The 25,543-nt window shown below is 47.7% G+C and overlaps 1 protein-coding gene across 2 annotated transcripts in view; it reads left to right on the top strand.

Annotated features, from left to right (window-relative positions):
- The window catches only part of LOC128691438 (intersectin-1), a 134,061-nt gene that overhangs the window by 54,327 nt on the left and 54,191 nt on the right, over positions 1-25,543 (top strand). For both annotated transcript variants that reach the window (XM_053780309.1, XM_070080453.1), the window contains one exon: positions 15,003-15,175. In XM_053780309.1, the coding sequence (XP_053636284.1) occupies positions 15,003-15,175 (173 nt within the window). The remainder of the gene's footprint in view (positions 1-15,002; positions 15,176-25,543) is intronic.

Here is a 25,543-nt window from a genome sequence, read left to right as displayed (position 1 = left end):
CTCCCTTCCTTCCCTCCCTCCTTCCCTCCCTCCTTCCTTCCTTCCCTCCCTCCCCTCCCTCCTCTCCTTCCTTCCTTCCTTCCTTCCTTCCTACCTACCTTCCCTCCCTCCCTCCCTCCCTCTCTTCCCTCCCTCCCTCCACGCTTCCCTCCTTCCCTCCCTCCACGCTTCCCTCCTTCCCTCCCTCCACGCTTCCCTCCTTCCCTCCCTCCATCCCTTCCCTCCCTCCTTCCTTCCCTCCTCCTTCCTTCTCTCCTCCTTCCTTCCTTCCCTCCCTCCTTCCTCCCTTCCTTCCCTCCCTCCCCTCCCTCCCTCCTTCCTTCCTTCCTTCCTCCCTCCATCCCTCCCTCCTTCCTTCTTTCCCTCCCTCCCTCCTTCCTTCTTTCCTTCCTTCCTCCTTCCTTCCCTCCCTCCTTCCTTCTTCCTTCCCTCCCTCCCGTCCTTCCTCCCTCCCTTCCTTCCTCCCTCCCTCCCTTCCTTCCCCCCTCCCTTCCTCCCTCCCTCCCTCCCTTCCTTCCCCCCTCCCTCCCTTCCTTCCTCCCTCCCTTCCTCCCTCCCTCCCTCCCACCCTCCCCTCCCTCCCTCCCTCCTTTCCTCCTTCCCTCCCTCCCTTCCCTCCCTCCCTCCCTCCCTTCCCTCCCCTCCCCTCCCTCCCTTCCCTCCCTCCCTCCTTCCCTCCCTCCCTCCTTCCCTCCCTCCCTCCCTCCCACCCTCCCTCCCTTCCCTCCCTTCCCTCCCTCCCTTTCCCTCCCTCCCTTCCCTCCCCCCCTCCTTCCCTCCCTCCTCCCTCCCTTCCCTCCCTCCCTCCCTCCCTTCCCTCCCCTCCCTCCCTCCCTTCCCTCCCTCCCTCCCTCTCTCCCTCCCTCCCTCCCTCCCTTCCTTCCTTCCTTCAAGTAACTTTTCTGGCCTGTCAGACCAATATAAGGTATATTGAATGTATATTCACTCGTCTACTACACAGTAACCGCACAAACAGTTATTATATTCTTTACAAAACATGTTTACACAAACCAACAATAAAAAATGTTGTTTATTACTATTTTCCTATGACTTATATACACATATAAAGTCACTGGACACTTCCCAGAACTGCTACAGCTTCTATAAAGCTCGTAGTTGTTGTGTGGGGGTGGACTTGTAAATATGGTGAGTCACCGGCCTAATTAGCGTCACAATGACAGATTACACCACCACTAATGTAAGTCTGCCCGAAATGCCTATCTAGTGGTACACTCTGTAATTATTATTTTACTACATGTAAACCACACAACCAAATTCTGTAAACTCAGCATTGTAATCCTTATAGAGAATAAACTTTGAATTGAATTGAATTGAACTCGCCACCCTCACTGCCTGTAAACACCCATCCCTCCCTCCCCACCCCACCAACCCACATGGAAATATGTCACTGTCTGAATTTTTTTAGTTATCCTAGGTTGATGGTCTTCTTCCTATCTTCCCTCCTTCCTTCCTATCTTCCCTCCTTCCTTCCTATCTTCCCTCCTTCCTTCCTATCTTCCCTCCTTCCTTCCTTCCTTCCCTCCTTCCTTCCTCTCATCTCTTCCTTTCTTCCTTCCTCTCATCTCCTCTTTCTTTCCTCCCTTTCTTCTACCTTCTTTCCTTCCTTCTTCCTTCCTTCCTTCAGGTTGGTTTCCTGGGCATTGCTTTCGGTCACAAACTCCTCAAAACCATGAAATTCATCTTCCCTGACACTTTCATCTATGTTTGAACTGTCACTTGGAAACAAAAGAGCCCCAATTAGCCGAGGAGTGAGGAGTTTCTTAGCGCTAGACATGGTGAACAAGGTGTAATAAAATGGCTTTCCCACAATGCACCACTGGGCCCCCGATTTTTTTTTATACTGCGCACACTGACCAAGGAGACCCATTCTTTCACATCAGAACTACCAGCCTTTTTCTACTTGATTTGAGGATGCTAGAATTTATGCGTACTAGTATGGCACCAACCCTGGTGCGTAAGCCGTACTAGTATGGCACCAACCCTGAAAGGGTTAAGTGCAGGAAGATGGTGATAATGAACTGTTAGAAGATGACCAAGACAGAAGTCTAGAGGAAATGTTGGCAAAGCTCAGTGCTCAGATAACAAGGGTGGCAGATAACAGAGAAAGATGAGACAGAAAGCACTGAAGAAAAACAGTTAACATTACAACAGTTATGTGAACGGTTTCATATTATTGATAAAGTTGTAGACTTTCATTGAAGATGACCCTGACAAATCTAGAAGCACTGCTCTGAAGCAGGGACTAGAGAGCAGCTGATGATGACTTACTATCAACTGTATAAAGTACTGCAGGATAAAACTGACCAAAGGTGCATTACAGAATTCCTCAGTTCTCCAGTACAACCATCAACATCAGTGTAAGAACTTTAGGTTAACAATTCGCAGCCTTCCACTTAGCCCAGTAGTGGCTACACCATCCCTCTCCACTCCACTTTATTGTCTTATATTCTGGTAAATACTGACCCTAAATTTTTTTCTTATTGCACAAAATTCACCTTATTTTTTTTTTTTTATTTTTAACAGAGTTTTATTTTCTTGAAATATTGAAGAGCTAGCAGAGATGCATTGATCAATGCCTTGACAGTTAAAGGGTTAAATATAACACATTACTTCCTGCAGCCACCTACTATTACATTATTATCATTGTTTTTCATGATTACGAGACAAAAGTTGGTTTGAATTTTTGGGGGGTTTAAGGAATGTAACCCTTTTTTTCCCATACAGCCTCTCCTCACTTAACGATGGAGTTAGGGGCCTAAGACCTCGTCGGTAAACGAATTTGTCGCTAATCGAGGAATCACCCCATACTGATACTTCAAAAGTGTCAGTAAGGAGTGACTTTTTCCATTTTCCTCTTGTTTTTCCTCTTCCAAGTGCTGCTGCACTTGTAACTCTATCTTCTTCTACAGGATGCACAACAAAGTACAAATTTATAGATGAAATATATAGTCTTTGGAGATTGCTTGATGCTGAGATGCCTCACTAGCTCACTTACAATGAACTTCTTTTGTACTTCTTCCATTTTCCTCTTTTTTTCCTCTTCCAAGTGGAAAAACAACAGGAAATTTATACAAATACAGTGGACCCCCGGTTAACGATATTTTTTCACTCCAGAAGTATGTTCAGGTGCCAGTACTGACCGAATTTGTTCCCATAAGGAATATTGTGAAGTAGATTAGTCCATTTCAGACCCCCATACATACACGAACAAACACACTTACATAAATACACTTACATAATTGGTCTCATTCGGAGGTAATCGTTATGCGGGGGTCCACTGTATGTAGTCTTGGAGACTGAAAGTTAGTGTACTGAGTGGCTGTAGGAAGGAGATTAAGATGCTAGAAGCTGAGATGCTGCACTGCCCATTCATGACCCAAGTTCTTGTGCAGTATACAATAACAACTCGTCAGAGAGCCCGTCGCAACTCTAAATTGTCGGTAAACAAGTACATCAGTAAGTGAGGAGAGGCTTTATATTTTTCAGTTCATTTTGCATGATTTTGAAGTAACTGGTGTTAATTGACTCAGCTGTACGTCATTTTTGCAACTCTTGTTATTTGCATTATATTTGGCATCATACTCTACAATTTAGAGCTTAGGTCTATTTTCAGATTGTTGGTTAATTTTCTTCACAGCTCTTACTGTACATGGAACAGTAATATCTAGTTATTTACAGGACGACACATAATCAATAGGCCTGCCATTGACCTTTAATTTTGATGATCCACTTTTGTGTTTACCAGTGTGTCTGTTTAACATTTTTGTCTTCTCTACAGAAATTATAAGGCAAAGATTATTATAGAATGTCAATACAGGTTGACCATCACTAATCCGGCAATCAGTTATCCAGTTACATCAGTAATCCGGCACTAATTTCGGCTAGTATAGTTTCCAGTTTCATTATCATACTGACTCAGTAATTGTGCAGATGGTTGTAAATACACAGGAAAAAGCCAGTGGAGGAGAAAGCAGTTATGAAAATGAGGAAGCTGTAGCAGAAAGAGTCTCTATTGATAGGTTGATTAAGTGTATTCTAACCTAACCACTTTGTAATCCAGCAAACTCACTAATCCTGCACACTACGGGTCCTAATCATGCCGGATTAGTGATGGCCGATCTGTACCAAGAAAATTCTTAACAGTTAATACCAAAATTGTTGACTGGAGTTAATACCAAAAGTATTGTAGCTGTATGACTGATAATGATCCTGGTGACTATAACATTACAGCCTCTCCTCACTTAGTGAAGTACAGTAGGGCCCCACTTAAACGGCAGGTTAGGTTCCAGGCTACTTCTGGAAAGCAGACATCGCTGGAAAGCAGAATGTCATTTTTTCCACTTATAAATGCCAGATAACTAGTTTACACTAACACATATTAATTTAGCAATAGAACTGGGCATTAAAAACAAAAAGTATAATACACACACAGTACACTCATTACTTACCTTAAAATATTTGTAGTCTTAATGTAGGGTGAGAGGTGAGTTTTATTTGTAGGAAGTCAGGTTTGTGAAGTATCGTAATGCTTACAATGTTTGGTTTACATGTTGTGAAATGTTAATTACAAAGAAGGCCACTAGCATGCCTAGGCATTTTGGGCAGACTAATACTAATTCTTACTCTATATTGATATAGGTCATGGAGCAGTACATTTGAATATACATTATTAGTTAAATACATAATCAGATACATACCTGGCTAGGCACATACATTATTAGATTTACATAATTAGATACATACCCATCTCTGAGTGAAGGCATATGGAAATAAGTCAATTTATTTGACTTTTTTGGGTTATCCTAGGTTCTCTACATGCTGCTATGTATGATAATCTATGTAACTATATTGGTGTATACCTGAATGAACTTACATATGAAAGGAATAATTTTCTAGCTACCCCCAGTAATATTATAGTGTACACATTTTCTCTGATGTTGAACCACAAGTCTCCTGGCTCCCACAAGTCCTACAAGTCTCCTGGCTCCCACAAGTCCTACAAGTCTCCTGGCTCCCACAAGTCCTACAAGTCACCTGGCTACCACAAGTCCTACAAGTCTCCTGGCTCCCACAAGTCCTACAAGTCACCTGGCTCCCACAAGTCCTACAAGTCACCTGGCTACCACAAGTCCTACAAGTCTCCTGGCTCCCACAAGTCCTACAAGTCTCCTGGCTCCCACAAGTCCTACAAGTCTCCTGGCTCCCACAAGTCCCACAAGTCACCTGGCTCCCACAAGTCCTACAAGTCTCCTGGCTCCCACAAGTCCTACAAGTCACCTGGCTCCCACAAGTCCTACAAGTCACCTGGCTCCCACAAGTCCTACAAGTCACCTGGCTCCCACAAGTCCTACAAGTCACCTGGCTCCCACAAGTCCTACAAGTCTCCTGGCTCCCACAAGTCCTACAAGTCACCTGGCTCCCACAAGTCCTACAAGTCTCCTGGCTCCCACAAGTCCTACAAGTCACCTGGCTCCCACAAGTCCTACAAGTCACCTGGCTCCCACAAGTCCTACAAGTCTCCTGGCTCCCACAAGTCCTACAAGTCACCTGGCTCCCACAAGTCCTACAAGTCTCCTGGCTCCCACAAGTCCTACAAGTCTCCTGGCTCCCACAAGTCCTACAAGTCACCTGGCTCCCACAAGTCCTACAAGTCTCCTGGCTCCCACAAGTCCTACAAGTCTCCTGGCTCCCACAAGTCCTACAAGTCTCCTGGCTCCCACAAGTCCTACAAGTCACCTGGCTCCCACAAGTCCTACAAGTCTCCTGGCTCCCACAAGTCCTACAAGTCTCCTGGCTCCCACAAGTCCTACAAGTCTCCTGGCTCCCACAAGTCCTACAAGTCTCCTGGCTCCCACAAGTCCTACAAGTCACCTGGCTCCCACAAGTCCTACAAGTCTCCTGGCTCCCACAAGTCCTATAAGTCTCCTGGCTCCCACAAGTCCTATAAGTCTCCTGGCTCCCACAAGTCCTATAAGTCTCCTGGCTCCCACAAGTCCTATAAGTCTCCTGGCTCCCACAAGTCCTACAAGTCACCTGGCTCCCACAAGTCCTATAAGTCTCCTGGCTCCCACAAGTCCTATAAGTCTCCTGGCTCCCACAAGTCCTATAAGTCTCCTGGCTCCCACAAGTCCTATAAGTCTCCTGGCTCCCACAAGTCCTACAAGTCACCTGGCTCCCACAAGTCCTACAAGTCTCCTGGCTCCCACAAGTCCTACAAGTCTCCTGGCTCCCACAAGTCCTATAAGTCTCCTGGCTCCCACAAGTCCTACAAGTCACCTGGCTCCCACAAGTCCTACAAGTCTCCTGGCTCCCACAAGTCCTACAAGTCTCCTGGCTCCCACAAGTCCTACAAGTCTCCTGGCTCCCACAAGTCCTATAAGTCTCCTGGCTCCCACAAGTCCTACAAGTCACCTGGCTCCCACAAGTCCTACAAGTCTCCTGGCTCCCACAAGTCCTACAAGTCTCCTGGCTCCCACAAGTCCTACAAGTCTCCTGGCTCCCACAAGTCCTACAAGTCACCTGGCTCCCACAAGTCCTATAAGTCTCCTGGCTCCCACAAGTCCTACAAGTCTCCTGGCTCCCACAAGTCCTACAAGTCACCTGGCTCCCACAAGTCCTACAAGTCTCCTGGCTCCCACAAGTCCTATAAGTCTCCTGGCTCCCACAAGTCCTACAAGTCACCTGGCTCCCACAAGTCCTATAAGTCTCCTGGCTCCCACAAGTCCTATAAGTCTCCTGGCTCCCACAAGTCCTATAAGTCTCCTGGCTCCCACAAGTCCTATAAGTCTCCTGGCTCCCACAAGTCCTACAAGTCACCTGGCTCCCACAAGTCCTACAAGTCTCCTGGCTCCCACAAGACCTACAAGTCTCCTGGCTCCCACAAGTCCTATAAGTCTCCTGGCTCCCACAAGTCCTACAAGTCACCTGGCTCCCACAAGTCCTACAAGTCTCCTGGCTCCCACAAGTCCTACAAGTCTCCTGGCTCCCACAAGTCCTATAAGTCTCCTGGCTCCCACAAGTCCTATAAGTCTCCTGGCTCCCACAAGTCCTACAAGTCACCTGGCTCCCACAAGTCCTACAAGTCTCCTGGCTCCCACAAGTCCTACAAGTCTCCTGGCTCCCACAAGTCCTACAAGTCTCCTGGCTCCCACAAGTCCTACAAGTCACCTGGCTCCCACAAGTCCTATAAGTCTCCTGGCTCCCACAAGTCCTACAAGTCTCCTGGCTCCCACAAGTCCTACAAGTCACCTGGCTCCCACAAGTCCTACAAGTCTCCTGGCTCCCACAAGTCCTATAAGTCTCCTGGCTCCCACAAGTCCTACAAGTCACCTGGCTCCCACAAGTCCTATAAGTCTCCTGGCTCCCACAAGTCCTATAAGTCTCCTGGCTCCCACAAGTCCTATAAGTCTCCTGGCTCCCACAAGTCCTATAAGTCTCCTGGCTCCCACAAGTCCTACAAGTCACCTGGCTCCCACAAGTCCTATAAGTCTCCTGGCTCCCACAAGTCCTATAAGTCTCCTGGCTCCCACAAGTCCTATAAGTCTCCTGGCTCCCACAAGTCCTATAAGTCTCCTGGCTCCCACAAGTCCTACAAGTCACCTGGCTCCCACAAGTCCTACAAGTCTCCTGGCTCCCACAAGTCCTACAAGTCTCCTGGCTCCCACAAGTCCTATAAGTCTCCTGGCTCCCACAAGTCCTACAAGTCACCTGGCTCCCACAAGTCCTACAAGTCTCCTGGCTCCCACAAGTCCTACAAGTCTCCTGGCTCCCACAAGTCCTACAAGTCTCCTGGCTCCCACAAGTCCTATAAGTCTCCTGGCTCCCACAAGTCCTACAAGTCACCTGGCTCCCACAAGTCCTACAAGTCTCCTGGCTCCCACAAGTCCTACAAGTCTCCTGGCTCCCACAAGTCCTACAAGTCTCCTGGCTCCCACAAGTCCTACAAGTCACCTGGCTCCCACAAGTCCTATAAGTCTCCTGGCTCCCACAAGTCCTACAAGTCTCCTGGCTCCCACAAGTCCTACAAGTCACCTGGCTCCCACAAGTCCTACAAGTCTCCTGGCTCCCACAAGTCCTATAAGTCTCCTGGCTCCCACAAGTCCTACAAGTCACCTGGCTCCCACAAGTCCTATAAGTCTCCTGGCTCCCACAAGTCCTATAAGTCTCCTGGCTCCCACAAGTCCTATAAGTCTCCTGGCTCCCACAAGTCCTATAAGTCTCCTGGCTCCCACAAGTCCTACAAGTCACCTGGCTCCCACAAGTCCTACAAGTCTCCTGGCTCCCACAAGACCTACAAGTCTCCTGGCTCCCACAAGTCCTATAAGTCTCCTGGCTCCCACAAGTCCTACAAGTCACCTGGCTCCCACAAGTCCTACAAGTCTCCTGGCTCCCACAAGTCCTACAAGTCTCCTGGCTCCCACAAGTCCTATAAGTCTCCTGGCTCCCACAAGTCCTATAAGTCTCCTGGCTCCCACAAGTCCTACAAGTCACCTGGCTCCCACAAGTCCTACAAGTCTCCTGGCTCCCACAAGTCCTACAAGTCTCCTGGCTCCCACAAGTCCTACAAGTCTCCTGGCTCCCACAAGTCCTACAAGTCACCTGGCTCCCACAAGTCCTATAAGTCTCCTGGCTCCCACAAGTCCTACAAGTCTCCTGGCTCCCACAAGTCCTACAAGTCACCTGGCTCCCACAAGTCCTACAAGTCTCCTGGCTCCCACAAGTCCTATAAGTCTCCTGGCTCCCACAAGTCCTACAAGTCACCTGGCTCCCACAAGTCCTATAAGTCTCCTGGCTCCCACAAGTCCTATAAGTCTCCTGGCTCCCACAAGTCCTATAAGTCTCCTGGCTCCCACAAGTCCTATAAGTCTCCTGGCTCCCACAAGTCCTACAAGTCACCTGGCTCCCACAAGTCCTACAAGTCTCCTGGCTCCCACAAGTCCTACAAGTCTCCTGGCTCCCACAAGTCCTATAAGTCTCCTGGCTCCCACAAGTCCTACAAGTCACCTGGCTCCCACAAGTCCTACAAGTCTCCTGGCTCCCACAAGTCCTACAAGTGTCCTGGCTCCCACAAGTCCTACAAGTCACCTGGCTCCCACAAGTCCTACAAGTCTCCTGGCTCCCACAAGTCCTACAAGTCACCTGGCTCCCACAAGTCCTACAAGTCTCCTGGCTCCCACAAGTCCTATAAGTCTCCTGGCTCCCACAAGTCCTATAAGTCTCCTGGCTCCCACAAGTCCTATAAGTCTCCTGGCTCCCACAAGTCCTATAAGTCTCCTGGCTCCCACAAGTCCTACAAGTCACCTGGCTCCCACAAGTCCTATAAGTCTCCTGGCTCCCACAAGTTCTATAAGTCTCCTGGCTCCCACAAGTCCTATAAGTCTCCTGGCTCCCACAAGTCCTATAAGTCTCCTGGCTCCCACAAGTCCTACAAGTCACCTGGCTCCCACAAGTCCTACAAGTCTCCTGGCTCCCACAAGTCCTACAAGTCTCCTGGCTCCCACAAGTCCTATAAGTCTCCTGGCTCCCACAAGTCCTACAAGTCACCTGGCTCCCACAAGTCCTACAAGTCTCCTGGCTCCCACAAGTCCTACAAGTCTCCTGGCTCCCACAAGTCCTACAAGTCTCCTGGCTCCCACAAGTCCTATAAGTCTCCTGGCTCCCACAAGTCCTACAAGTCACCTGGCTCCCACAAGTCCTACAAGTCTCCTGGCTCCCACAAGTCCTACAAGTCTCCTGGCTCCCACAAGTCCTACAAGTCTCCTGGCTCCCACAAGTCCTACAAGTCACCTGGCTCCCACAAGTCCTATAAGTCTCCTGGCTCCCACAAGTCCTACAAGTCTCCTGGCTCCCACAAGTCCTACAAGTCACCTGGCTCCCACAAGTCCTACAAGTCTCCTGGCTCCCACAAGTCCTATAAGTCTCCTGGCTCCCACAAGTCCTACAAGTCACCTGGCTCCCACAAGTCCTATAAGTCTCCTGGCTCCCACAAGTCCTATAAGTCTCCTGGCTCCCACAAGTCCTATAAGTCTCCTGGCTCCCACCAGTCCTATAAGTCTCCTGGCTCCCACAAGTCCTACAAGTCACCTGGCTCCCACAAGTCCTACAAGTCTCCTGGCTCCCACAAGTCCTACAAGTCTCCTGGCTCCCACAAGTCCTATAAGTCTCCTGGCTCCCACAAGTCCTACAAGTCACCTGGCTCCCACAAGTCCTACAAGTCTCCTGGCTCCCACAAGTCCTACAAGTCTCCTGGCTCCCACAAGTCCTACAAGTCTCCTGGCTCCCACAAGTCCTATAAGTCTCCTGGCTCCCACAAGTCCTACAAGTCACCTGGCTCCCACAAGTCCTACAAGTCTCCTGGCTCCCACAAGTCCTACAAGTCTCCTGGCTCCCACAAGTCCTACAAGTCTCCTGGCTCCCACAAGTCCTACAAGTCACCTGGCTCCCACAAGTCCTATAAGTCTCCTGGCTCCCACAAGTCCTACAAGTCTCCTGGCTCCCACAAGTCCTACAAGTCACCTGGCTCCCACAAGTCCTACAAGTCTCCTGGCTCCCACAAGTCCTATAAGTCTCCTGGCTCCCACAAGTCCTACAAGTCACCTGGCTCCCACAAGTCCTATAAGTCTCCTGGCTCCCACAAGTCCTATAAGTCTCCTCGCTCCCACAAGTCCTATAAGTCTCCTGGCTCCCACAAGTCCTATAAGTCTCCTGGCTCCCACAAGTCCTACAAGTCACCTGGCTCCCACAAGTCCTACAAGTCTCCTGGCTCCCACAAGTCCTACAAGTCTCCTGGCTCCCACAAGTCCTATAAGTCTCCTGGCTCCCACAAGTCCTACAAGTCACCTGGCTCCCACAAGTCCTACAAGTCACCTGGCTCCCACAAGTCCTACAAGTCTCCTGGCTCCCACAACTCCTACAAGTCTCCTGGCTCCCACAAGTCCTACAAGTCTCCTGGCTCCCACAAGTCCTATAAGTCTCCTGGCTCCCACAAGTCCTACAAGTCTCCTGGCTCCCACAAGTCCTACAAGTCTCCTGGCTCCCACAAGTCCTACAAGTCTCCTGGCTCCCACAAGTCCTACAAGTCACCTGGCTCCCACAAGTCCTATAAGTCTCCTGGCTCCCACAAGTCCTACAAGTCTCCTGGCTCCCACAAGTCCTACAAGTCTCCTGGCTCCCACAAGTCCTACAAGTCACCTGGCTCCCACAAGTCCTACAAGTCTCCTGGCTCCCACAAGTCCTACAAGTCTCCTGGCTCCCACAAGTCCTACAAGTCACCTGGCTCCCACAAGTCCTACAAGTCACCTGGCTCCCACAAGTCCTACAAGTCTCCTGGCTCCCACAAGTCCTACAAGTCTCCTGGCTCCCACAAGTCCTACAAGTCTCCTGGCTCCCACAAGTCCTACAAGTCTCCTGGCTCCCACAAGTCCTACAAGTCACCTGGCTCCCACAAGTCCTACAAGTCACCTGGCTCCCACAAGTCCTACAAGTCACCTGGCTCCCACAAGTCCTACAAGTCTCCTGGCTCCCACAAGTCCTACAAGTCTCCTGGCTCCCACAAGTCCTACAAGTCACCTGGCTCCCACAAGTCCTACAAGTCTCCTGGCTCCCACAAGTCCTACAAGTCTCCTGGCTCCCACAAGTCCTACAAGTCACCTGGCTCCCACAAGTCCTACAAGTCACCTGGCTACCACATCTCATATTTATGTTAATTTATTCTTTTTATTTATTAATTGATTTTATTTATTTATTTTATGTCTTTGCAAACAGTACATTGAGATTTATATTTACAATAATGGGTTGCAATGCAAAGAGAGCCTCTATTATGCCTAGGCATTATGGGCCAACTTAACATTATTGGCTTACAGACTACTTAACACTAAAGATTATATCATAATTGTACAGTAGGATAGTAATTATTTCATAGTTGAACAGTAGATTATTAATTATAAGTGAATTAAATTTGTATAAGACAAAGGATATATTCATATTGTCTAAAATGCTTTTTGTGAAAACAATGGTTCAATTATATTCCTGTCAACAATGGATAGAAGGTTCAAAGTGATTGTTGAAGTTATGATGTGGGAGTACATAGGTGAGTATGTGTACTGAGTATTTAGCATTTAGTCTAGGGTGATTAAGTGGCTTTTGAGAAGAGTCTTAAATTGATTTTCAGACTGGGTTACTTTAATATCTTCTGGTAATGAATTCCATATTTTAGGGCCTGTTATGTGCATAGTTTTTACACAGTGTGATATGGACACAAAGTACATGTATATCGAAAAGAGATCTGTGTCCTGTGTTGTGGTCATGTGTCCTGTTTAGGTTGGCGAGGAGAAGTTTGAGTGGAGGGTTTATATTTGCGTGTATTGTTCTGTGTATGTAGTAGGCACATGAATAAGTATGGATGTTCTTAATGGTGAGCAGATTAAGATTTTTGAAAATTGGTAGAGTATGCTGGCAGGAGTGGGAATTCGTTATCATTCTACTGCTGCCTTTTGCTAGGTTATGAGGGGTTTTAGGTGATTGGATGTTGTTGATCCCCATGCACAAATTCAATATGTAAGATAAGGGTATATGAGTGTATGGTACCTTGCCAGGAGAGTTGATTGTGGAATGTAGTACCTTATCTTTGATAGTATGCCTACAGTCTTGGAGATTTTCTTGGTGATTTGTTGTATGTGTGTCCGGAACTTAAGGCTACTGTCAAGGTGGATTCCTAGGAATTTTCCCTCTGTGAGTCTGTGAGACTGATGATCCATTTAACGTTATGTTAATTGGATCATTTGCAGCTTTGTTTCCAAACTGAATGAAATAGGTTTTATCAGTGTTCAGGGTAAGTTTATTAGTCATCATCCAGGCAGATTTTTTTTGTAATTCAGCATTGGCTGTGTTTGCTAGTATGACTGTGTTTGGGTGAGAAAAGACATATGTAGTGTCATCTACAAATAATATGGGTTTAAGTAGCTGTGATGCATTCGGTACATCAATGATGTAGATGAGAAAGAGGAGTGGTCCAAGGACGCTTCCTTGTGGGACTCCTACTGTGATTGGTTGGGTGGAAGAGTTTGCATCATTTGCATACACATATTGAGTTCTGTTACTAAGGTATGATTTTAGGTAGTTGAGGGAGTGGCCTCTGATACCATAGTGCGTTAATTTGGAGTACAGCAGTTCATGGTCGACTGTATCGAAAGCTTTATGTAAATCAGTGAAAATGCCCAGCGGGACTCTTTTCTTTTTCATAGATGGATTAATGGAGTGTCTATATTATTGTAATATGACATTTAATGCGCCCAAGAGATAACGTATTATTATTAATATGGTGTCAAGAGTAGAGAGACTCTTAGTGATTTTAATTGTACCTGCATGCCAGCACAGTGTGTAAGTATATTTAGGTACAGGTACACATAAGTATAATTATCAGGTGTACATATAAAATATGCAGTAACTTTAAAACACTTGAAATTTTGGAAAGTTTCCAGACATAATAGAGAGATGTGCTCACAGAGAATGTAAACAAACCTGGTGGGGCATGCCATATTAGAAAGACTGGGAGCCATATAGCAAATTTTGGTCATAATTTGAAATTGCTGTATTAGCAGAACTCTAATGCGAAATACTGTAAAGCGGGGTCCTACTGTACTCATTTACTGATGCCTCAGACTTGCGACGAGCTCTCTGACTAGTATTTATGCTTAAATAATGTATATTAGAGCTGATTTCCTCTATTCTGTTTATTTCAATGTACAGTACACTACTGTATAAACATTTGAAAATATACCAGAAATGTTATAAACAGTTCAAAGGTGACATTAAAACAATATCGAAGATGGTTGACACAAACCCACTACCATCATAGTATGCTCCTCATTTAGTGATGAATTTGTTTAACAACGTGGTCTTAGTGTTATGGTATGGAGTGTATAACACTGGGCTACTGATCCTCGATGGGGATCAGTTGCTAGGTTGGCTATTGTCTAGGGTGAACTCCATAGTAACAAGGTTTTAGTGCAGCCAATATAGCCTTTTTAAGAAGACTTTCTTTGTTAACCTTCTTTCTGTAGGATGGCCAAAACTCAAATAAAATCTGTCTTTAATAACAATAAAACTTACATAGTATCTTCATATATTTATGAACTCTATATTAATTAAAATAGAGCAACAAAATCACTTATCTTTTTCCTTTATACATAAAAGATATTATACATGTACAGCTGTTGTTATGACAAAAGTTTACTGTCAAAACAATTCCCAGTACTAGAGTTAGGCAATCAATCTGTTGCAGGAAGTAATTATCCAGACAAGGATTTATCGGTAATCCTGTGCAAGGGATATGTATATGACCAAAGAACTCTTAGAAATCAGAACAGACTAGAAGTGAGAGTGCTAGTCAGTGTGAGTGTTGTGGAGCCACTCTGAGCAAGTGTGGAAACCTACTCAGAGCAAGGGCTGAGAACCTACTCACAGTACCATTGAGTGGTGAGCAGACGTCAAGTTGGTCACATGACTGAGGGAGACGTCAGTACCTAAACTAGTAACTGGCGCTCCAACTAGTAGTTTCCCACTACATGAAAACACCTAATATAGACTAACAAAACATAATATAATACAATATTAGCATTAATATTAGCCTTAACATATATGTTATAAAATAATCCAGGAGCATACCCTATTATAAAATATAATGGATATGGCCATACTCGTAACACTTAGGAACGGAATTCCGTTATTAAGTGAGAAGAGGCTGTATAGCTGTATGAATGATAATGATCCTGGTGACTATAACATTATAGCTGTATGAATGATAATGATCCTGGTGACTGTAACATTGTAACTGTATGAATGATAATGATCCTGGTGACTGTAACATTGTAACTGTATGAATGATAATGATCCTGGTGACAATAACATTTTGTACACTGTGTTGAGTCACTGAAAATCTACCGTGCTCATTCTTGTAATTCTTGATAAATGCTGTACTTCAGGGCCTTGTCTGATATTGATGGTGATGGGAAGATGAATCTCCATGAGTTCAGCATCGCTTGTAAACTCATTAATTTAAAACTACGAGGTTTCAATCTACCACAAGCGTTGCCGCCGTCACTTAAACAAACTGCCTGTGGCAGCAGTACTGGTGCTCCACCTCTTCCAGCTGTAGGTCAGTATTGACTCACAATGTTACATGTTAGTTTTTAGTACATGTACTCAAGTTGGTAGTATTTCTGTGTACATGTACTTTGTTAAAGATTTTGGGATAAATAGGGCTGAAGGTGTTGTGATAAAAAGAATGGTACTGTGTCTTAACATTTTCAAGTGTTGTGTCTACAAATATTTACTATAAAAATATTCAGAAATCTGTTTTATTTTCATTATAATGTTTTTTACTTGTCAATTACTGTGGCACACATGGTAAAGATAGTGAGAAAGCAAGAATGATGCTTACACACATCCAGGGTTTCTTCCACAGTTTAAGACATTCATATACTTTACTCTGTAGTTTGTTTATTGTTTACTGTTAAACATATGATAAATATTTTAGTTGGTAGTAGTTTAGTGGGCAGTAAATATCCAGGGAGGTACTCTTACAGTCCAGGGAGGTACTCTTACAGTCCAGGGAGGTACTCTTACAGTCCAGGGAGGTACTCTTACAGTCCAGGGAGGTACTCTTACAGTCCAGGGAGGTACTCTTACAGTCCAGGGAGGTACTCTTACAGTCCAGGGAGGTACTCTTACAGTCCAGGGAGGTACTCTTACAGTCCAGGGAGGTACTCTTACAGTCCAGGGAGGTACTCTTACAGTCCAGGGAGGTACTCTTACAGTCCAGGGAGGTACTCTTACAGTCCAGGGAGGTACTCTTACAGTCCAGGGAGGTACTCTTACAGTCCAGGGAGGTACTCTTACAGTCCAGGGAGGTGCTCTTACAGTCCAGGGAGGTACTCTTACAGTCCAGGGAGGTACTCTTACAGTCCAGGAAGGTACTCTTACAGTCCAGGGAGGTACTCTTACAGTCCAGGGAGGTACTCTTACAGTCCAGGGAGGTACTCTTACAGTCCAGGGAGGTACTCTTACAGTCCAGGGAGGTACTAGTAAAGTCCAGGGAGGTACAGTCCAGGGAGGTTACAGTCCAGGGAGGTACTCTTACAGTCCAGGGAGGTACTCTTACAGTCCAGGGAGGTACTCTTACAGACCAGGGAGGTCCAGGGAGGTACTCTTACAGTCCAGGGAGGTACTCTTACAGTCCAGGGAGGTACTCTTACAGTCCAGGGAGGTGCTCTTACAGTCCAGGGAGGTACTCTTACAGTCCAGGGAGGTGCTCTTACAGTCCAGGGAGGTACTCTTACAGTCCAGGGAGGTACTCTTACAGTCCAGGGAGGTACTCTTACAGTCCAGGGAGGTGCTCTTACAGTCCAGGGAGGTACTCTTACAGTCCAGGGAGGTACTCTTACAGTCCAGGGAGGTACTCTTACAGTCCAGGGAGGTACTCTTACAGTCTAGGGAGGTACTCTTACAGTCTAGGGAGGTACTCTTACAGTCCAGGGAGGTACTCTTACAGTCCAGGGAGGTACTCTTACAGTCCAGGGAGGTACTCTTACAGTCCAGGGAGGTACTCTTACAGTCCAGGGAGGTACTCTTACAGTCCAGGGAGGTACTCTTACAGTCCAGGGAGGTGCTCTTACAGTCCAGGGAGGTACTCTTACAGTCCAGGGAGGTACTCTTACAGTCCAGGGAGGTACTCTTACAGTCCAGGGAGGTACTCTTACAGTCTAGGGAGGTATTCTTACAGTCCAGGGAGGTACTCTTACAGTCTAGGGAGGTACTCTTACAGTCTAGGGAGGTACTCTTACAGTCTAGGGAGGTACTCTTACAGTCTAGGGAGGTACTCTTAATCTAGGGAGGTACTCTTACAGTCTAGGGAGGTACTTTTACAGTCTAGGGAGGTACTCTTACAGTCTAGGGAGATACTCTTACAGTCTAGGGAGGTACTCTTACAGTCTAGGGAGGTACTCTTACAGTCTAGGGAGGTAATCCTACTGTCTAGCAAGGTACTCCTACAGTCTAGGGAGGTACTCCTACAGTCTAGCAAGGTACTCCTACTGTCTAGGGAGGTACTCCTACAGTCTAGGGAGGTACTCCTACTGTCTAGCAAGGTACTCCTACAGTCTAGCAAGGTACTCCTACAGTCTAGCAAGGTACTCCTACAGTCTAGCAAGGTACTCCTACAGTCTAGCAAGGTACTCCTACTGTCTAGCAAGGTACTCCTACAGTCTAGCAAGGTACTCCTACAGTCTAGCAAGGTGGTACTACTGTCTAGCAAGGTACTCCTACAGTCTAGGTAGGTACTCCTACAGTCTAGCAAGGTACTCCTACAGTTTAGCAAGGTACTCCTACTGTCTAGCAAGGTATTCCTACAGTCTAGGGAGGTACTCCTACAGTCTAGGGAGGTACTCCTACTGTCTAGCAAGGTACTCCTACAGTCTAGCAAGGTACTCCTACTGTCTAGCAAGGTACTCATACAGTCTAGCAAGGTACTCCTACTGTCTAGCAAGGTACTCCTACAGTCTAGGGAGGTACTCCTACAGTCTAGCAAGGTACTCCTACTGTCTAGGGAGGTACTCCTACAGTCTAGGGAGGTACTCCTACTGTCTAGCAAGGTACTCCTTCTGTCTAGCAAGGTACTCCTACAGTCTAGCAAGGTACTCCTACAGTCTAGCAAGGTACTCCTACAGTCTAGTGAGGTACTCCTACAGTCTAGCAAGGTACTCCTACAGTCTAGTGAGGTACTCCTACAGTCTAGCAAGGTACTCGTACAGTCTAGCAAGGTAATCCTACAGTCTAGCAAGGTAATCCTACAGTCTAGCGAGGTACTCCTACAGGGTAGGGAGGTACTCCTACTCTCTAGCAAGGTACTCCTACAGTCTAGGGAGTTACTCATACAGTCTATCAAGGTACTCCTACAGTCTAGCAAGGTATCCCTACAGTCTAGTGAAGTACTCCTACAGTCTAGCAAGGTACTCCTACAGTCTAGGGAGGTACTCCTACTGTCTAGCGAGGTACTCCTACAGTCTAGCAAGGTACTCCTACAGTTCAGCAAGGTACTCCTACAGTCCAGCAAGGTACTCCTACAGTCTAGCAAGGTACTCCTACAGTCTAGTGAGGTACTCCTACAGTCTAGGGAGGTACTCCTACATTCTAGTAAGGTACTCCTACAGTCTAGAGAGGTACTCCTACAGTCTAGCAAGGTACTCCTACAGTCTAGTGAGGTACTCCTACAGTCTAGGGAGGTACTCCTACAGTCTAGCAAGGTATCCCTACAGTCTAGTGAAGTACTCCTACAGTCTAGCAAGGTACTCCTACAGTCTAGGGAGGTACTCCTACTGTCTAGCGAGGTACTCCTACAGTCTAGCAAGGTACTCCTACAGTTCAGCAAGGTACTCCTACAGTCCAGCAAGGTACTCCTACAGTCTAGGGAGGTACTCCTACAGTCTAGTGAGGTACTCCTACAGTCTAGGGAGGTACTCCTACAGTCTAGGGAGGTACTCCTACATTCTAGCAAGGTACTCCTACAGTCTAGAGAGGTACTCCTACAGTCTAGGGAGGTACTCCTACAGTCTAGGGAGGTACTCCTACAGTCTAGGGAGGTACTCCTACAGTCTAGCAAGGTACTCCTACAGTCTAGCAAGGTACTACAGTCTAGTGAGGTACTCCTACAGTCTAACAAGGTACTCCTACGGTCTAGCAAGGTACTCCTACGGTCTAGCAAGGTACTCCTACAGTCTAGCAAGGTACTCCTACAGTTGTGGCAAGTACTCTTACTGTCAAGGGAGGTACTCCTACAGTCTAGTGAGGTACTCCTACAGTCTAGGGAGGTACTCCTACAGTCTAGCAAGGTACTTCAACAGTCGAGGCAGGTACTCTTACTGTCCAGGGAGGTACTCCTACTCTAGCAAGGTACCTGGAGAGAGTTCCTGGAGATAGTTCCAGGGGTCAATGCCCTTGCAGCCCGGTCTATGACCAGTCTGAGGAGGTATTCTTACTGTTTAGGGAGGTACATCTACTGCCCAGGGAGGTACATCTACTGCCCAGGAAGGTGCTTCTACTGCCCAGGGAGGTACTACTGTCTAGGGAGGTACTTCTACTGTCTTTGGAGGTACTTCTATAGTCTAGGGAGGCACTTCTACTATCTACGGAGGTACTCCTACTGTCTAGTGAGGTACTCCTACTGTCTAGGGAGGTACTTCTACTGCCCAGGGAGTACTACTGTCCAGGAAGGTACTCCTACTGTCCAGCAAGGTAGTCCTACTGTCCAGGGAGGTAGTGTTACTGTCCAGGGAGGTACTAATGCTGTCTTGTGAGGTATTCCTACTGTATAGGGAGATACCTTTGCCATCTAGGGAGGTCCTCCTACCATCTAGGGTAGTACTTCTATCATATAGGGAGGTATTTCTACTGTCTAGGAAGGTATTTCTACCATCTAGGGAGGTACTCCTACCATCTAGGGTAGCACTTCTACCATCTAGGGAGGTATTTCTACCATCTAGGGAGGTATTTCTACCATCTAGGGAGGTACTTCTATCATATAGGGAGGTACTCCTACCATCTAGGTTAGCACTTCTACCATCTAGGGAGGTATTTCTACCATCTAAGGAGGTATTTCTACCATCTAGGGAGGTACTTCTATCATAGAGGGAGGTATTTCTACCATCTAGGGAGGTACTTCTACCATCTAAGGAGGTATTTCTACCATCTAGGGAGGTACTTCTATCATATAGGGAGGTATTTCTACTGTCTAGGAAGGTATTTCTAACATCTAGGGAGGTCCTTCTACCATCTAGGGGGGTTCTTCTACCATCTAGGGGGGTTCTTCTACCATCTTGGGGGGTTCTTCTACCATCTAGGGAGGTCCTTCTACCATCTAGTCAGGTCCTTCTACCATCTATGGAGGTACTTCTACCATCTAGGGAGGTCCTTCTGCCATCTAGGGAGATCCTTCTACCATCTAGGGAGGTACTTCTACTATCTAGGGAGGTACTTCTACCATCTAGGGAGGTCCTTCTACCATCTAGGGAGGTCCTTCTACCATCTAGGGAGGTCCTTCTACCATCTAGGGAGGTACTTCTACTATCTAGGGAGGTACTTCTACCATCTAGGGTAGTACTTCTACCATCTAGGGAGGTCCTTCTACCATCTAGGGAGGTCCTTCTACCATCTAGGGAGGTACTTCTACCAACTAGGGAGGTCCTTCTACCATCTAGGGAGGTACTTCTACCATCTAGGGAGGTACTTCTACCATCTAGGGAGGTACTTCTACTATCTAGGGAGGTACTTCTACCATCTAGGGAGGTACTTCTACCATCTAGGGAGGTATTTCTACCATCTAGGGAGGTCCTTCTACCATCTAGGCACGTTCTTCTACCATCTAGGGAGGTACTTCTACCATCTAGGGACGTTCTTCTACCATCTAGGGAGGTATTTCTACCATCTAGGGAGGTCCTTCTACCATCTAGGGAGGTATTTCTACCATCTAGGGAGGTCCTTCTACCATCTAGGGACGTTCTTCTACCATCTAGGGAGGTACTTCTACCATCTAGGGAGGTACTTATACCATCTAGGGAGGTACTTCTACCATCTAGGGAGGTCCTTCTACCATCTAGGGAGGTATTTCTACCATCTAGGGAGGTCCTTCTACCATCTGGGGAGGTCCTTCTACCATCTAGGGTAGTACTTCTACCATCAAGGGAGGTCTTTCTACCATCTAGGGAGGTACTTCTACCATCTAGGGAGGTCCTTCTACCATCTAGGGACGTTCTTCTACCATCTAGGGAGGTACTTCTACCATCTAGGGAGGTACTTATACCATCTAGGGAGGTACTTCTACCATCTAGGGACGTTCTTCTACCATCTAGGGAGGTACTTCTACCATCTAGGGAGGTACTTATACCATCTAGGGAGGTCCTTCTACCATCTAGGGACGTTCTTCTACCATCTAGGGAGGTACTTCTACCATCTAGGGAGGTACTTATACCATCTAGGGAGGTCCTTCTACCATCTAGGGAGGTATTTCTACCATCTAGGGAGGTCCTTCTACCATCTGGGGAGGTCCTTCTACCATCTAGGGTAGTACTTCTACCATCAAGGGAGGTCTTTCTACCATCTAGGGAGGTCCTTCTACCATCTAGGGAGGTCCTTCTACCATCTAGGGAGGTATTTCTACCATCTAGGGAGGTCCTTCTACCATCTAGGGACGTTCTTCTACCATCTAGGGAGGTACTTCTACCATCTAGGGAGGTACTTCTACCATCTAGGGAGGTACTTCTACCATCTAGGGAGGTCCTTCTACCATCTAGGGAGGTCCTTCTACCATCTAGGGAGGTATTTCTACCATCTAGGGAGGTCCTTCTACCATCTAGGGAGGTCCTTCTACCATCTAGGGAGGTACTTCTACCATCTAGGGAGGTCCTTCTACCATCTAGGGAGGTCCTTCTACCATCTAGGGAGGTATTTATACCATCTAGGGTGGTCCTTCTACCATCTAGGGAGGTACTTCTACCATCTAAGGAGGTACTTCTACCATCTAAGGAGGTACTTCTACCATCTATGGAGGTACTTCTACCATCTAAGGAGGTACTTCTACCATCTATGGAGGTACTTCTACCATCTAAGGAGGTACTTCTACCATCTAGGGAGGTACTTCTACCATCTAGGGAGGTACTTCTACCATCTAGGGAGGTATTTCTACCATCTAGGGAGGTCCTTCTACCATCTAGGGACGTTCTTCTACCATCTAGGGAGGTACTTCTACCATCTAGGGAGGTACTTCTACCATCTAGGGAGGTACTTATACCATCTAGGGAGGTCCTTCTACCATCTAGGGAGGTATTTCTACCATCTAGGGAGGTCCTTCTACCATCTGGGGAGGTCCTTCTACCATCTAGGGTAGTACTTCTACCATCAAGGGAGGTCTTTCTACCATCTAGGGAGGTACTTCTACCATCTAGGGAGGTATTTCTACCATCTAGGGAGGTCCTTCTACCATCTAGGGAGGTACTTCTACCATCTAGGGAGGTTCTTCTACCATCTAGGGAGGTACTTCTACCATCTAGGGAGGTACTTCTACCATCTAGGGAGGTCCTTCTACCATCTAGGGAGGTCCTTATACTATCTAGGATAATACTTCTACCATCTAGGGAGGTATTTCTACCATCTAGGGAAGTTCTTCTACCATCTAGGGAGGTACTTCTACCATCTAGGGAGGTCCTTATACTATCTAGGATAATACTTCTACCATCTAGGGAGGTCCTTCTACCATCTAGGGAGGTATTTCTACCATCTAGGGAGGTCCTTCTACCATCTGGGGAGGTATTTCTACCATCTAGGGAGGTCCTTCTACCATCTGGGGAGGTCCTTCTACCATCTAGGGAGGTCCTTCAACTATCTAGGGTAGTACTTCTACCATCTAGGGAGGTATTTCTACCATCTAGGGAGGTCCTTCTACCATCTGGGGAGGTCCTTCTACCATCTAGGGAGGTCCTTCAACTATCTAGGGAGGTACTTCTACCATCTAGGGACGTTCTTCTACCATCTAGGGAGGTCCTTCTACCATCTAGGGAGGTCCTTCTACCATCTAGGGAGGTCCTTCTACCATCTAGGGAGGTATTTCTACCATCTAGGGAGGTCCTTCTACCATCTAGGGAGGTACTTCTACCATCTAGGGACGTTCTTCTACCATCTAGGGAGGTACTTCTACCATCTAGGGACGTTCTTCTACCATCTAGGGAGGTCCTTCTACCATCTGGGGAGGTCCTTCTACCATCTAGGGAGGTCCTTCAACTATCTAGGGTAGTACTTCTACCATCTAGGGAGGTATTTCTACCATCTAGGGAGGTCCTTCTACCATCTAGGGAGGTCCTTCTACCATCTAGGGAGGTCCTTCTACCATCTAGGGAGGTCCTTCTACCATCTAGGGAGGTATTTCTACCATCTAGGGAGGTACTTCTACCATCTAGGGAGGTCCTTCTACCATCTAGGGAGGTACTTCTACCATCTAGGGAGGTCCTTCTACCATCTGGGGAGGTATTTATACCATCTAGGGAGGTCCTTCTACCATCTAGGGAGGTCCTTCTACCATCTAGGGAGGTCCTTCTACCATCTAGGGAGGTCCTAATACCATCTAGGGAGGTCCTTCTACCATCTAGGGAGGTCCTTCTACCATCTAGGGAGGTCCTTCTACCATCTAGGGAGGTCCTTCTACCATCTAGGGAGGTCCTTCTACCATCTAGGGAGGTCCTTCTACCATCTAGGGAGGTCCTTCTACCATCTAGGGAGGTACTTCTACCATCTAGGGAGGTCCTTCTACCATCTGGGGAGGTATTTATACCATCTAGGGAGGTACTTCTACCATCTAGGGAGGTTCTTCTACCATCTAGGGAGGTCCTTCTACCATCTGGGGAGGTATTTATACCATCTAGGGAGGTACTTCTACCATCTAGGGAGGTCCTTCTACCATCTAGGGAGGTCCTTCTACCATCTAGGGAGGTCCTTCTACCATCTAGGGAGGTCCTTCTACCATCTAGGGAGGTCCTTCTACCATCTAGGGAGGTCCTTCTACCATCTAGGGAGGTCCTTCTACCATCTAGGGAGGTACTTCTACTATCTAGGGAGGTACTTCTACCATCTAGGGTAGTACTTCTACCATCTAGGGAGGTCCTTCTACCATCTAGGGAGGTCCTTCTACCATCTAGGGAGGTACTTCTACTATCTAGGGAGGTCCTTCTACTATCTAGGGAGGTACTTCTACTATCTAGGGAGGTCCTTCTACCATCTAGGGAGGTTCTTCTACCATCTAGGGAGGTACTTCTACCATCTGGGGAGGTCATTCTACTGTCTAGGGAGGTCCTTCTACTGTCTAGGGAGGTTCTTCTACCATCTAGGGAGGTACTTCTACCATCTAGGGAGGTCATTCTACTGTCTAGGGAGGTTCTTCTTCCATCTAGGGAGGTTTCTCTTCCATCTAGGGAAGTTCTTCCATCTAAGGAGGTACTTCTACCATCTAAGGAGGTACTTCTACCGTCCATTATGACATGCATGGTTTACAGCGGAAGGATTCTTCTTCACTTCCGCATGGAGATCTTTTATATACACGTATTTCTTTAAATTTTCTGTTTTTTTGTTGTTGTTAAGTTTTCTTGGGTGTAACATTTTGATGTTAATATATGAGTGGTGGTGTGAGAGCAGCCCACCACAAGGTGTGAGAGCAGCCCACCACAAGGTGTGAGAGCAGCCCACCACAAGGTGTGAGAGCAGCCCACCACAAGGTGTGAGAGCAGCCCACCACAAGGTGTGAGAGCATCCCACCACAAGGTGTGAGAGCAGCCCACCACAAGGTGTGAGAGCAGCCCACCACAAGGTGTGAGAGCAGCCCACCACAAGGTGTGAGAGCAGCCCACCACAAGGTGTGAGAGCAGCCCACCACAAGGTGTGAGAGCAGCCCACCACAAGGTGTGAGAGCAGCCCACCACAAGGTGTGAGAGCAGCCCACCACAAGGTGTGAGAGCAGCCCACCACAAGGTGTGAGAGCAGCCCGCCACAAGGTGTGAGAGCAGCCCACCACAAGGTGTGAGAGCAGCCCACCACAAGGTGTGAGAGCAGCCCACCACAAGGTGTGAGAGCAGCCCACCACAAGGTGTGAGAGCAGCCCACCACAAGGTGTGAGAGCAGCCCACCACAAGGTGTGAGAGCAGCCCACCACAAGGTGTGAGAGCAGCCCACCACAAGGTGTGAGAGAAGCCAACCACAAGGTGTGAGAGCAGCCCACAAGGTGTGAGAGCAGCCCACCACAAGGTGTGAGAGCAACCCACCACAAGGTGTGAGAGCAGCCCGCCACAAGATGTGAGAGCAGCCCACCACAAGGTGTGAGAGCAGCCCACCACAAGGTGTGAGAGCAGCCCACCACAAGGTGTGAGAGCAGCCCACCACAAGGTGTGAGAGCAGCCCACCACAAGGTGTGAGAGCAGCCCACCACAAGGTGTGAGAGCATCCCACCACAAGGTGTGAGAGCAGCCCACCACAAGGTGTGAGAGCAGCCCACCACAAGGTGTGAGAGCAGCCCACCACAAGGTGTGAGAGCAGCCCACCACAAGGTGTGAGAGCAGCCCACAAGGTGTGAGAGCAGCCCACCACAAGGTGTGAGAGCAGCCCACCACAAGGTGTGAGAGCAGCCCACCACAAGGTGTGAGAGCAGCCCGCCACAAGGTGTGAGAGCAGCCCACCACAAGGTGTGAGAGCAGCCCACCACAAGGTGTGAGAGCAGCCCACCACAAGGTGTGAGAGCAGCCCACCACAAGGTGTGAGAGCAGCCCACCACAAGGTGTGAGAGCAGCCCACCACAAGGTGTGAGAGCAGCCCACCACAAGGTGTGAGAGCAGCCCACCACAAGGTGTGAGAGCAGCCCACCACAAGGTGTGAGAGCAGCCCACCACAAGGTGTGAGAGCACCCCACCACAAGGTGTGAGAGCAGCCCACCACAAGG

This window comes from Cherax quadricarinatus, unplaced genomic scaffold (genome assembly GCF_038502225.1).
Source record: "Cherax quadricarinatus isolate ZL_2023a unplaced genomic scaffold, ASM3850222v1 Contig459, whole genome shotgun sequence".
NCBI classification, from domain to species: domain Eukaryota; kingdom Metazoa; phylum Arthropoda; class Malacostraca; order Decapoda; family Parastacidae; genus Cherax; species Cherax quadricarinatus.
This window is presented reverse-complemented; position numbering and strand designations above follow the sequence as displayed.